General features: G+C 41.3%; 1 protein-coding gene and 1 pseudogene across 3 annotated transcripts in view; both read right to left on the reverse strand.

The window, feature by feature from the left end:
* Sash1 (SAM and SH3 domain containing 1) overlaps nt 1-13,711 on the reverse strand; it is a 223,669-nt gene that overhangs the window by 51,910 nt on the left and 158,048 nt on the right. For all 3 annotated transcript variants that reach the window (XM_076858159.2, XM_076858158.2, XM_076858157.2), the window contains 3 exons: nt 12,895-12,981; nt 10,512-10,624; nt 5,070-5,171 (listed from right to left, as the gene is read on the reverse strand). In XM_076858159.2, coding sequence (XP_076714274.1) covers nt 5,070-5,171; nt 10,512-10,624; nt 12,895-12,981 — 302 coding nt within the window. The remainder of the gene's footprint in view (nt 1-5,069; nt 5,172-10,511; nt 10,625-12,894; nt 12,982-13,711) is intronic.
* LOC143401635 (lanosterol 14-alpha demethylase pseudogene) lies at nt 7,584-8,728 on the reverse strand (annotated as a pseudogene).

A 13,711-nucleotide genomic window follows, 5' to 3' on the forward strand; every position in this document is an offset into this window, starting at 1 on the left:
ATCAATATAGGCATTGAGGCTTGGTGACAAAGGCCTTATGATCCCCGAAGCTTTCATGGCCAGGGCATTCCCAACGAGAGCCAATGGGCTATTTACATCTCAGTATAGAAAGGAATCGATAGAAAGCTGAAAATTGCCTAATTCATGGCGGCCGAAGGAGGACACAGTGGGAATTATCTGAAATTAACTGCTCTGCTATGGAGACAAATCCAGAATAGTGAGATGGAATATTCTGGTTGGGGAGGGGGAGTGTTCAAGCTGAGTCACTATAAAAACACAGTAAAGGCTAAAGTCAGGCAGGAGCAGCAAGAGTCAGATGCATTAGGTTTGCAATCAAGTTCAAGCAAACCTCAGTGACCTGGAGGCTGACTATAGTTCTAACAGCAAGACTCAATGGGTGTGTCTGCAGGAAGTCAAGGAGCCAAAGGCACGAGATAAAGAATACTGCTTCAGAAACTCTCTCCATTAACACAGAGCCTCTGATCAGCCACATTCTCAGCTCTAAGAAAGAACATTCTTTTTTTTTTTTTTTTTTTTGATACCAGGGATTGAACAGGGATTCTTACCCACTGGACCACAGGTCCAACCATTTTTAATATTTTTATCTAGAGACAGGGTCTCACTGAGTTGTTTAGGGCCTCACTAAATTGCAGAGGCTGGCACTGAATTTGCAATCCTCCTGCCTCAGTCTTCCAAGCCACTGGGATTACAGGCGTGCACCACCATTCTCAGCAAGAAAGGTCACTCTAGTGGAAGTTCGTACCATCAGAGAGGGAGCACGGGATTATTTCTGGCCCTTCATCCATGACAACAGGCTGAGTTTATTTTCCAGCCATCTATAGAGAGACAATTTGGTAAGAAGTTAATAATGGAAATGTGGACGTGGCATGTCAAACGAGTGTGCACATGTGGGGGTGATTTTAGGCTCTGCACTAATGGGCAGGCTTTGTCAGGGCAAGACTGCCTCTTTCTCCTTCACCTTTGTACCCAAACATCTAGCGATATGACTGCTACATGGGAAGGGTTCCATAAATGTCTCCCAAATGAACGAACACGGAAATGCTCAAGAGAATAAAATGCCCAGCCCTTAAGAAGAACCAATTTCATTCTGTGAATTTATAGCTAAGTGATGGCTATGATTAACCCCTTGAAAGGGGTCCAACAAACCAGAATGTAATAATTCTTCCTTAGCGGCTTGTACAAAATGCTTACAGCATTCAACATACATTTACTTTTTCCTAAATGAGACAGGCTTCTCTCCTTGCAGGCTAAGTGTATGAGATTTTACTACAGTTCTCCTCTGTGTAGACAAAGTCTTCTAACTTCCCCTGACTCAGACATGTTAAATCAGGAGAGTATAAGTGGGTCTGATACTAAAGAGCCCACTTTGGACAAATGAGTCTCTGTTTTCTTGCCTGAGATGGGTTTGAATCACACCCATCCTTAGTTACTGTATTTATTCTTCAAGATTCTTTAGGTTCATGATTTAAATTATGTTAGTCTTTAGGACTTGGGATAAAAGATCAAAAAGGCACAATGAAAACCATGGACATGGTTCTTTTGATTACCTCATGGTCCCAGGACACAGGGCTGGCTGGCCTATGACACATTTATTATTATAAATGGTAACGTCTCATTCTCTTTCACACAAAAGCTAACTGGGCAGGGCTTTCAATCTCATAATCCTTTAGCTGCAGTGGCAATCCGGTGCTTGTTTCAAGAAATCAGGGACAAGAAGGTAATGAGAGGGTTCTATTTACTTCTGATAAACCACCATTTGTTGTTTAGATGCAAAGAAAGGTAAAGATTCAATCTGTGGTTGCAAAACATAAAACATGCTCTTAAAGCAGCCAGGAAGCATGAGTGTTCAAATACAACTGTGTTTATTAAACATTTCAATGTGAGCTGGACACTGGGCAGTGGAGAGACAAAGAACACAAAATGCTTGTCTTGTTCACAGAGCTTGTGATTTCCAAGAAGCCAGGAAACGTACAATGATTTCTGATACTCTAGAATAACGATTTAGGGTTGATGTATAAATCTACCTTAATAAAAGCACAGAACAGGAAGCAATGAATACATTTGAGAAGGCCAAGGAAAGTTAAAGCTGGAACTGAGAGTTGGACTCCACCTTGAAGGATGCAGGGATTTCCACCAGGAAAAATTTGGAAGATATGTTTTAGGTAGCAGAAACTGCAGAGAGGTACAAAAGCACAAATAAAGTTGGTTCAATTATGCATGCAGGGTCCAATGTGGCTGGAAGAGAGGGTGCTGGGTGTGGGGATGAAGGATGAGATCAGAGAAAATGATTAAAGCCAGATCACACAGGGCTTTGAGTGGGCCAAAAAGTTTGGAATTCATCTTATAGAAATGGAAAACCTTTGGGCTTTTTCAAATCACATGATTGCAAGAAAAGAGGTAGGCTTTAGAGAGATGTTTATCTATATGGGGCATGGACAAGAGGCTGCGGACCCAGAGATAGAGTTGCTTCCAGATTTTAAGGAAGATATGAGCTAACAAGCAAAACAAAACATGTACATTCCTTCCCCACACAGTTTGCTCATGACACCATGAAATGTCTACTTGAAATTCTGGAGTTTCAATTCCTATAATCCCTGTGAAACCCCTTCTTTAAAAAGCACTGCTTTGGTCATATTAAAAACAGCACAGATAACAAAATTCATTGAAAGTGAAAAGGAAGCAGTCAGATTATGTCTTTTTGAAAATGATATAATCTTATGTGTAGAAAATCCTAAGACATACAAACACACACACCATTTAAAAGAAGAAATATATATATATATATATATCTCCTCAGGAATAAAAACTTAACCAAAGAGGCAAGAATTAGATACTGAAAACTGCAAATGTTGCTGAAAGAAATTTTAAAAGACCTAAATAAATGGAAAGATAGATTTATAGATTAAAGAACTTCATATTTTTTTCTTATAACAATACATTCTTTTCCTATAGATTCAATGCAGTTTTTTATTAAAATATCAAGGACACATTTTTCAGAAACAGAAAAATGCATCCTAAAATTCATGTGGAATCTCAAGGGACCCCAAATAGCTAAAACAATCTTTAAAAGAAAAATAAAATTAGAGATCTCATGCTTCTCAATTTCAAAACTGAACATAATACTATGGTAATCAAAATAGTATGGTACTAGCAAAGTACAGATATCTAGACCAATAGAATAAAATAGCCAGAAACAAACTATCACATGTATAGTCAACTAATTTTCAGTAAGTGTAAAGACCATTCACTGGGGAAAGGATGGCCTTTCCAACAAATGATTGTGGAAAAACTGGATATCCACAAGCAACAGAATGAAGCTGGACCCATATATTATATTATATACAAACATTTAAAATGGGTGAAAGATCTCAACTTTATAGCTAACAGCTATAAACAATTAGAAGCTTGGTACTGTGATGCATGCCTGCAATCCCAGCAATTTGGGAGGCTGAAGCAGAATAATCACAAGTTCAAGGCCAGCCTCAGAAATTCTGCAATACCTTGTCTCAAAAAAATAATAAGGGCTGGGGATGTAGCTCAGTGGTAAAGCATCCCAGGGTTTAATCCCCAGAACCAAAAAAAGAAAAGAAAACTCAAGATGACATCTTCTTCACATTGATTTTAGCAATGATTTCTGGGTTATGACACTAAAAATAAGGCAACACAAGAAAAAATGATATTGGATTTCAAAATCAAAACTTTTGTACATCAAAGTAAAAAGGCAACTCACAGAATGGGAGAAAATATTGATAAATCATTATATGATAAGGGATTAATATCTAGGATATATAAAGAGCTCCTACAACTCAACAACAATAATACAATTTGAGAATAGGCAAAGGACTTGAACAGACATAAATCCAAACATATACAAATAGCCAGTAAAACTTGAAAAGATGTTTAACATCCTCAGTCATTAGGGAAATGCAAATAAAAGCCACAAATGAGATAACATTTCATGACCATTAGGATAACTATTATCAAAACAAGGGAATTTTTTTTTTTTTAAATGCGAGTGAGGAATGGTGAGAGAATTTGGAAACTTTGTGCATTACTGGGCAGGAATGGAAGATAGAGCAGCTACTATAGGAAAAAAAGTATAGTGGTTCCTCAAAATAAATGAAACATAACTAGGTGTAGTGGCACACACCAATAAACCCAGCTACTGTGGAGGCTTAGTTTGAAGCAGCCTGGGAAATGGAGTGAGGCCCTATCTCAAAATAAAATAAAAAACAAAAAGGGGTGGGGATGTACCTCAGTGGTTAAGCACCCTGGGTTCAATCCCTGCTACCACAAAAAAGAAAGAAAAACAAATAAGTAGAATTACCATGTATGCTAGAAACTTTTACCCTAAACATGACCCAGAAGAATTAAAAGCAGGTACTCAATGAGATACTTGGACACTAATGTTCACAGCAGCATTGTTTACAACAGCTAAAAGGTGGAAACAACTCAAGTGTCTATCAATGGATGAATGGATAAACAAAATGGTATATAAATACAGTGGTACATAATACATCCCTAAAATGAAAAACATGTTACAGTGTGGATGAAACTTGAAAAAAAAATTATTGTGGCTTAAAGTAACCATACACATGTGGACAAATGCATGATTCTATCTCTATGCGGTACTTAGAGTAGTAAAATTCACAGAGACAGAAAGTACATTGGTGTTGTCAGGGGCTAGGGGCAGGGGAGAATGAGCAGCCATTATTTAATGGGTGCAGAGTTTCTGTTGGAATGAAGAACCACTAGAAGTGGACTGTGGCCCTGGTTGCATAGCCTTGTGACTGCTCTTAATGAAATTGAATTGCACATTTGGAGATGATTAATATGGTAAAATTTTTGTTGTGTGCACTTTACCACAAACAATCAAGCAAAAACCCCAGCACAGATAGCATGACTCTGACTGTAATACAGGAGTCTCTATTACTGAGAAAAGAAAAGAGGCCTTTTCTCAGACTCAGGGGAGAGCTGGGAGTTAAAGAAAGCACCCCCAAGACGGAAATGGCACAGGTCATCCCTGAGCAGCAGAGCAGGTCACTCACATTGCAGGTGGAGGACCCATCAAACGTCGGGTAGGAGCCATCTGGCCAGTCGGTGGGGTCCAAGGACGCTGACTGCCGGTGCTGGGCCTCGTACTCCTTGAGCTGCAGCAAAGAAGAAATGGAAGATTGAAATGGAAATCATGGCTGAATGCAGGCTGTGACATGGCAGCAAGATCCCTTTGGGGACCTTCTGCATGCCGGTGTTGGTGACCAAGTGCCAGTCCAAAACAAGTCTTCTAGAATCAGAGGAAGATGAACACCCTGCCCTGTGGGTTTCATCTAAATCAAACACACGACACAAGGGATTCTTTGTATCCTGACTTCCACAGAGAACCTTGATTTCCCCTCCAACATCCAAACACATCTTTCCTTGGTGCAAATTAAGTTTGAAAACAGAAACTGTCGTGTGGCTTGTGAAACACCTCCAACATGTGTAAGTCAAAGCACTCTCTTTTCAGGAGACAATGGGTGAGGCTGCAGACATCTCAGGCACATGGGGCGCTCAAACTGACTGACTTAAAACTCACTTGCATTTCTTGTTCAAGAGAGCAACTGACTAGTTCAATGTCACTACCTAACAAATGTTATGGAGTTTACTGAGACCCTTGAGGATGGGGAGGAAAATGACCAGACAACTGGAATATCTTCAGAGATATTGAAAGCTTCTGTTTACAAACTAAGTTTCTGGTTTTTGAAACACAGAAAGATAAGTGTCAGGTGTGGTGGTGCACACCTGTAATCCTAGGGGCTTGGGAGGCTGAGGCAGGAGGTTTGCAAGTTCAAAGCCAGCCCTAGCAACTTAGTGAGGCCCTAAGCAACTTAGTGAGACCCTGACTCTAAAACAAAATACAAAAAAGGGCTGGGGATGTAGCTCAGGGGTTAAGTGCTCCTGGGTTCAATCCCCAGCCCCTCGCCAAAAAAAAAACAAACAAAAAAAAACATAGAGACAAGTGAAATGTTTTAGGAAAATTTGACAGCAAAATCAGATGAAGGATCTTTGAGAATGACCTATGTGAGAAGATCTAGGTATGTTTTCATAAAACAGAAACTGAACTCTGCTACTTAGCACAATTAAATTGTCACTGCATTAATATTCTATTATAAAGCCATTTTTAGACATGAATTTAAGACATTGATCAAATCGCATTCCATGAACCAAGCAAATTAAAAACAGAAATAGCCTGATCGGAAACCCATGTGATAGTGACAGGGCACATCCCAACCTCTAGAGCTCTGGGACGTGGCAAAGCCACTACACTGACCCCCCTTTCTCTAGGAGAAGGCAACTTTTCCAAATGTTATTTTGCCTCAGAAATTCTCTCCTGGACATCTATGGGAGGAGTCAGGCATTACTGATTATTGGGCAAGAGGCTGGACGCAGATACTAAATGCCAGCTGGGAGCTGGGAGTCCAGGGCAGTTACTGAACCCCTCTGAGTTCCCCCACCATGCTAGGATGGTCGTCTCATGTGGATATATTGTTTTTGAGATGCTACATTCTCCCTGAATACTCGAGAAGAGCTGCCAGTTGGTAAATGGGATCATTATGGGATTATCAGGTTTTCTTTTCATTTTCGTGCTACACCTTAGCCTCAACTTACCAGGAGCAGCTAAATAAGTTTCATTTGTAGTGAAAAAAGATACAGATGCCTAACTGGCAATCATCAATTGTTGTTGGTTTTTTTTTTTTTTTAATCTAAGGACTTTATTTTGTACTTTTACACAAATGTAGCCTTGAGGAATCAAAACACATGCTTATCAGATGGATAAATGTATAATGTTTAGGACTCAGATCACATTACACAAGTAGTTTTTAGTATCAGGATTTCTATTTTTAAGGAAAAAACAACCATACATCACCGCCATAGGTCACACTCACTCTCCTTTAGACTGATTTCCATTTAAATTTTCAAAAAATGTATTTTTCTATAGCATAGCTCCATTGTTGCTGAGTATCATCATGCCAAAACAATTCACAGTATTCTTTTTTATCCAAGGCTTTAAATGCAAGTTTATTCCCTACTCTCCTGTCTTCATACCTCTACACACACACACACACACACACACACACACACACAGGTAAATGAATAACCTATAACTTCCAAGAACCTCACTGGGCTTCCTCTGCTTTGCACAGCCAGTAAAAGATCTGAATACCCTGAACTTACTTGCCAAGAACCACGTATGTCCTTGAGATTAGTACCTAAAAACTGTATTATTTAGAACCGGCCAATTACATTGAGCCCCCTAAACTTTTTTTTAAACTAGTGAGCTTGACTTCTTTAAAACACATATAGTAAATATTCATCACAAAACTACTAGAAAATGTTTAAAATGCCATTAGATTGGATGGAACTGTACAGTTAATAAAATATAAAAATCATAAATTAAGTTGGCTATCTTTATAAATTAGGCATTGAAAAAGAGTGCAATGGGTGTAATTTAGTGAACATTCTCTTCAAATGCTTTTGTGGCTTACCATGTTGTTTCATATATTAGTACCTTGTAGTCTTTTTCACCTCGATCTTCATTTGTATTGGGTAACTGGGTTTCCAGGGGTGTGAATGGCGGCTGTATAATTTAGAGTGGGAAAACAAGCCATCCGTGAGATCAAATTCATACAAATGAAGCCTGGTGGACCCAACTGTCTCAATTTGTACACAGGCAAAAAACTGTCCCGATACAATGACATCCAGCTCCAATGGCGCATAGGAAACTCCTCTGGTGATGGATGTTGTGTCATTATCAATCAGGGTTCACATCCAGAAGTTCTACCCATGAGTCTTTGCAACTTTGATTGATAGTGGAAGGCATAGCCCACCTGACATCCTGGAGCAATGATACACCCTGACACAGCCTGAGGAGTCTGGGCCATTCTCATCATGGTCATTATAGGAGGTCTATCTTAGCTTTTCCTTTATACAGTGATCAAGTAAATTTAGATCCTCAAGCTGGCCACAAGCTGAAGGATGCAGGTCCTCTCTGCTTACTGTTTTCTGTTCCTGATCGCATTTACTTGAAGTGTTTTGTCTCTAGCTAAAATGAATCCCATCGAGGTCCCTGTAATGGAGATGCATGCTGCCCCGAGAAGAGCAATCAAAAAAGCATTCCTGCCACTTCATCATCTGTCAGAGGGCACCTAGCCCTGTATGGAGAAGCTAGTAAAGTGTGAAGAATGCAACTGTTTCTTTTTCCTGACTGTCTGCTCTTCTGTATTGCCTCATAGCAATATTCTTAAAGTTTTGATGAACACAGAGGCTGCATTTGAAACTAGGCAAAGATGCCCACCTGGCAGCAGCCAGGTTGCATGACTGAAAGCTACAAGCAAACCTGCACACAAGGCCACTTTCTCATTCAGTTCACCTCTGATGTAAACAAAGCTAGCTGCTAAAATTACAAGCTCAGAAAGTTTGAAGCAATTTTTTTCCATTTCTTCCCCAAGTTTGAAAGTATTCCTTGGTTTCTTTGTCAACTAGTGAAATATGCTATATAAGTTGCATGAGAGTAAGGTCACTTTTTAACATTTTTCTCTCGCTCCATGAAAACTAGATTAGATACATCACATGCAACTTCCTTCTCAAACACAGGTGCTGTGGGATGTCTGTGGACATCTTCTGCATTCTGACCTTCAGTTTTACTATTAAGAAGCAGTGTGGGGCATCACTACTCAGAGGACAGGTAAACATCGTATCTGTGAAACTAAATATAGGTTCACTCTTCCTATATCGGTTTTCTAGAGATTCAGTTAGATTTTTCCCAAATGCTATGAAATAACCAAGGAATGGAACAGGGCGAGGCGCAGGGACTGTCCCAGCCAGCAGCTGTGCCACATGGTCAAGGGCATAGAAAGGAGATGGACCAGGCTGAGCATGAAGCTGCAGGAGATGAGCAATGTGGGCAGGATGTTGATACCTGTTACCTGCTTCATCACCAGTCCCAGCAACAACCTGCTTATCTGCAGTAAGCCCAGCCAACATCATCCCTGCTGTTGCCACTGCTTTAATCTGCTGGGGACTCTGGAGGCCAAGGTCACTGGTACTTTTCCAAATCAGAGACGGAGAAATGTCAGCAGATGGGTGTCCCAAGGCAGCCCTATCCCTCAAGTCACCTACTAAATCCATTCCCACTCTCTACTCACAGAAGTGCTTTTTCTTGCAGCATCGTTTCAGCAACACATGCTCTTGAGGCTCAGAGTTAGGTATTCTAAGCTAAGCTGAGTATGCTTATCAAGGTTTCAGACCTTTAAGATTCCATTTAATGGTTGCTTTGGTTTGAATGTATTTCCCCCTCCAAAATTCATGTTGAAATTTGGCTGTCCCTGTGGCAGTGTTAAGAGGTGGGAGTTGGAATTTGGGAGATAGTAGGGCCATGAAAGCTCTGCCCTCATGGGTGGGATCAATAAAAGAGTAAGTTCAGCCTCCTTTCCCTTCTTGGCCCTTCCACCTTCTGCCATGTGAGCATCTAGTCTTCCTCCCCTCCAGAGGACACTGTGTGCAAGGTGCCATCTTGGATGAGGAGCATGGCTTCCACAACACAAATCCACCTGGACTTCCCAGCTTCCACAACTGGGAGCCAATAAGTTCAAGTTCATGTTCTTTTTACATTACGCAGTCTGTGACATTCTACTTTAACAGCACAAAGTGGACTAACACAAGGTTAGAATTACAACTCATTCAATGGTTCCATAGTGACTTGGAAGTTTTTGATAGTTTCTAACCCTACCTACTTATGACTAGTCAGCACAGTAAGAAATCAACCATTCAAAAACCAGTCAGCTCATCAGTCAACAACAAAATAGGAAACATCTTAATAAATTACTGCCTCATTTCCATAAATACTATTTCAGTATCCTAAAGGCTAATTGGCTTCTAATTTAACTCAGGGGCAGGGGAAAGACACAATAAACTGCAGATAATATTATTTTAGGTGTGAAAGTAAGCAAAACTTTAAGGCATTCCTGAAACATAATTTTGATCTCTTAGAACTGACGTTTATAATGTTTATAATACATTTAATTTTTGTTTAAAGTTTTATTCTTAACCATTAATTACATTCTTATCAGTTTTTTCCAACAGAATTCAGAGGGTCATTCCCTTACTGAAGTGGTCCACAGATGAAAGATACCTGCCACTCATTCATTCATGTATTTACTGAATGACGTTTTACGTTGTAAGGTGGAATGCTTGTATCAAATGATTAGAATGGAATCAATATTTCATCTGACAGTGCAGGTAAGTGATGGCCATCAAAATATCAGCAAAATATTACTTCAGGGGCTGAAGGCTTAGTGTAGAGTGTCTGCCTTGCATGTGCAAGGCCCTGGGTCCAATTCCCAGCACGGCGCCCCCCACCACCATTACTTAAGATATTAGATTCTGGACCCTTCGATGCCCCCAAACATCTTAAGTGTAAGGAGCTGTGAGCCCAAGACCTGCTCTCTTACCCTGGCGAGGGCTTCCTCGATGGTGATCATCTTTTCTTTGACCATCATCATCAGCTGAATCCGCTCCTCGTCACTCATCGTTATCTCACTGGCGACATAACCAACATCTTCTCCTGGAGATTAAAGACAAAGGACATCAGAAGTAAAACCGAGAGAGGAAATGGGGCCCGTCATCATCTTGGACAAAGGCAGGCTGCTTCTGACTGACACTGTCTGCACTGTCCATCACGGCTGGAGCAACACGAAGCAGAAACTTTTTTTGCTTTTTGGGACGCCAATGAGTGTGGCTACTTGCAAAAAGTGTTCCAAGAATAGGTGGGTTTTACAACAGGTGCAAACCTTTCAAAATGACCAGCACTTTTGGAAAGGAGCATCTGGTTTTGGAAGAAAGCTGACAAGGAGCTCCTTGTGACAGGTGGGGCAGAGATCTAATTTAAACACCCAACTGGATCTGCTCCATGCTCCAGATCTCCTCTGGCCAAGGGCTCTCAGACTCCTTCCATTTGAAGTACAAATGAGAAGAACATACATTTTCGAGAAATGGGCGCGAACCCTCTGCCATAGCAGAAAAAGGTAAAGCCACAGAGCTGAACCCTGCAGCCTGCTCCAGCCCTACATTCCTGATAAGTCACGTGGCTGTAGGTCCTCACAGGATAAGCACAGATAATGAAATCACAGATAGGAAGTATGCTGAGCTCAATGAGGAAAGGTACTATGGGCATTTATATCTGGAAGTATTATTGTCATAATAATTATCCAAACTATGAGGAAAGGTCAGCTTCCAACTTAAGACCACTGAAGAGGAAAAGAATCCCTATTAGGATCCTCTGAAAGCCCTTTTCCTGCAAAGCAAACAGACTGCATCACCCCTAATATATTTGCGGCAGCTGTGCCTTGGTCAGCATGTATGAAAGGAGGTCAGTGACAGTGGGCTGCCCGCAGGGGAAAGCTGACATCCAGCTCCTCATCTTTCCCCTTTGCCCTGTCTTCCTCACACACTTCTGATATCACAGCATCTCAGCCGTCACTTAGCTGCCCTTGGTGTACAGGGATAGAACCAGAGAGTCTAGCTACAGACTCCTAGGAACCCATTACAGGCAGAGCCTATCTTGAGATTTATGTCCCCTGTGTTTCCCTCTCTCATTTCCATTTTATAATCAATAAATCAATCAATTAATTCAGAAGTGCCCCTCAAGTTTCCATTGCCAGGTGAGGAGAGACTCCCACCAGGTTAGTGCATTTCGCTATCCCCAATGCCTCTGAGAGCACAGCAGTGTTGGGGTGTGGGGTGGGTTTTTAATAAACCCTGGGAACTGGTAAGATGCTGGCTTCTTCCTTCCTCCACTCCCTCTCTCCCCACCTCTCTTTCTCCAGAGCTTTCTTTCTAAATGAGACTTCATTTGAATACAAGGTTCATTTTCAATCACAAATGATCCTGGGTTTGTATCCAAGGGAAAAACTGGGGGTGTCTCAGAGCAAGTCCTCTAAGTAGAACAACTTAGAAAAGTAACCGCACTTGAGTCCTGCCCAGGAAGCCAGGTGTGCAGCGGGGGTGCCTGATGTCCAGGTCCCCTTTTCTCATTTCTGTGCAGGAGTAACTAGAGAAGCATGCTGAACAGGGTCAGGCATGGACATATGATTTTGTCAAGAAAGACCAGTAGTGTCATTGGTGAGGAATAAAAAATGTTCCCTTATTGATCACCATATTTAGTCAGACTGGAATCTGGAAGTGGATTTGTTCTGGTTTTCTCTGTGAAGACTGGGGGAACATAAATTACACAACCAGGCCTCAAAGGGATGACATATTTACTTTCCATCTCAACAACAACAAAAGACAGACCCAGAGTAGGGCAGAACTGCCTTCACAAAGCAGCCCGGGCAAATTCCCATGATGTCAGACCATTAGAGAGTTTCTAGGGGCAACAACCCCATAACTGGCCCTGCCACGGAACAGCGTCAAAAGTTCAGGAGAATGCAAAGGCTCTGAGTGGGGGCGTGGACAGGAGGGTCCCAAACTAACAAACGCGGGGACTCTCTCGACCCTTTAAGGTTAGCTCTCAGAGAGTAAAGGTATTTCTGAGTTCGGTGTTACTGAGAGCACTAACAGTTTGGTCTTTGCTCCCAGCTCTGTAAAAGGAGCAGACTGCTCACTAACCACTCCTGTTTCATTTTCTGAGAAAAAAAAAAAAAAGAATGACCCAGATGAAGGAAGTTAACAATAAGAATGTTAATCTTAAAGTTAACAATCGGAATGTCAGAAAAGCTGACCATTTTACAGGCACATGCAATGCGTTATTTGAACTTTCAACGCCCATTTAGATTAGTACACAGGCTTGGTTTGGGAGCTAAAAGGACCTACTGTCCGCCAGCTGCATTACAGTACCTTTTGAAGTCTGTCTCATTATTCCTTTCTGGTTCTTTCGGAAGTTCTGCCAGAAATACTTATTCTTCTTCTTCCAATCTCCTTTTCCTTTAAAACAAGAAAAATGGAAGAAAAGGCACAGTAATAAATTCATTGATAGCAGAAGTAGCCTCTTCCTTGTCATTTCAAAGCTTCCAAAAAAAAAGAGTTTTTCTCTTTCAGTTTGTGAATGACTGGGAAATGCTTATAAAGTTGTTTAAAAGAAATGCAAATTTCCTAGTAGCAAGAAATAGAGTAGGGTGAAGATGAGAAATAAAGAAACATCAAAAGGGCGGCAAAATGTGCATTCTTGTACCCGCTTTGATGTTTGTTTAACTAGTCTGCCTCATTCTGCCTTGTCTGTGGTTCCTTCGGTCTTAGCCACAATTATTTCCACTATACCACAATTAGGACACTCTAAGAAGTTGACTTTCTGTTGTTGTTATTTCTGTCGTTGATCTACACTTGTTTAATTTCTGTTATTCCAGATCGAATGAAGAGAACCGAACAGAATGGTTGGTAGTCCTGGGCTCAAGGGTCACTAGAGCTGGTTCTGGGGGCTTCAGTGTGGCTGTGCAGGGGCGGGGGAGGGGACTCACAGACACCGACCCACACTGTTTCTCTCTGGTGTGTAGTTTGTCTGGGTCTAGCTATGGCATGGGTGGGGCATGATTCCCACCTCTCTGCATTCAGGCCACTTGGCAACCTACCTACAGATTAGCCAGGGCACAGTGACAAGAAAAACACATTGCAATCCTGCTGTGACACCTCCCAGCTGGTCTCCCTCTAAATTCCCACC

The sequence above is a fragment of the Callospermophilus lateralis genome, chromosome 6 (genome assembly GCF_048772815.1).
Source record: "Callospermophilus lateralis isolate mCalLat2 chromosome 6, mCalLat2.hap1, whole genome shotgun sequence".
Taxonomy (NCBI): domain Eukaryota; kingdom Metazoa; phylum Chordata; class Mammalia; order Rodentia; family Sciuridae; genus Callospermophilus; species Callospermophilus lateralis.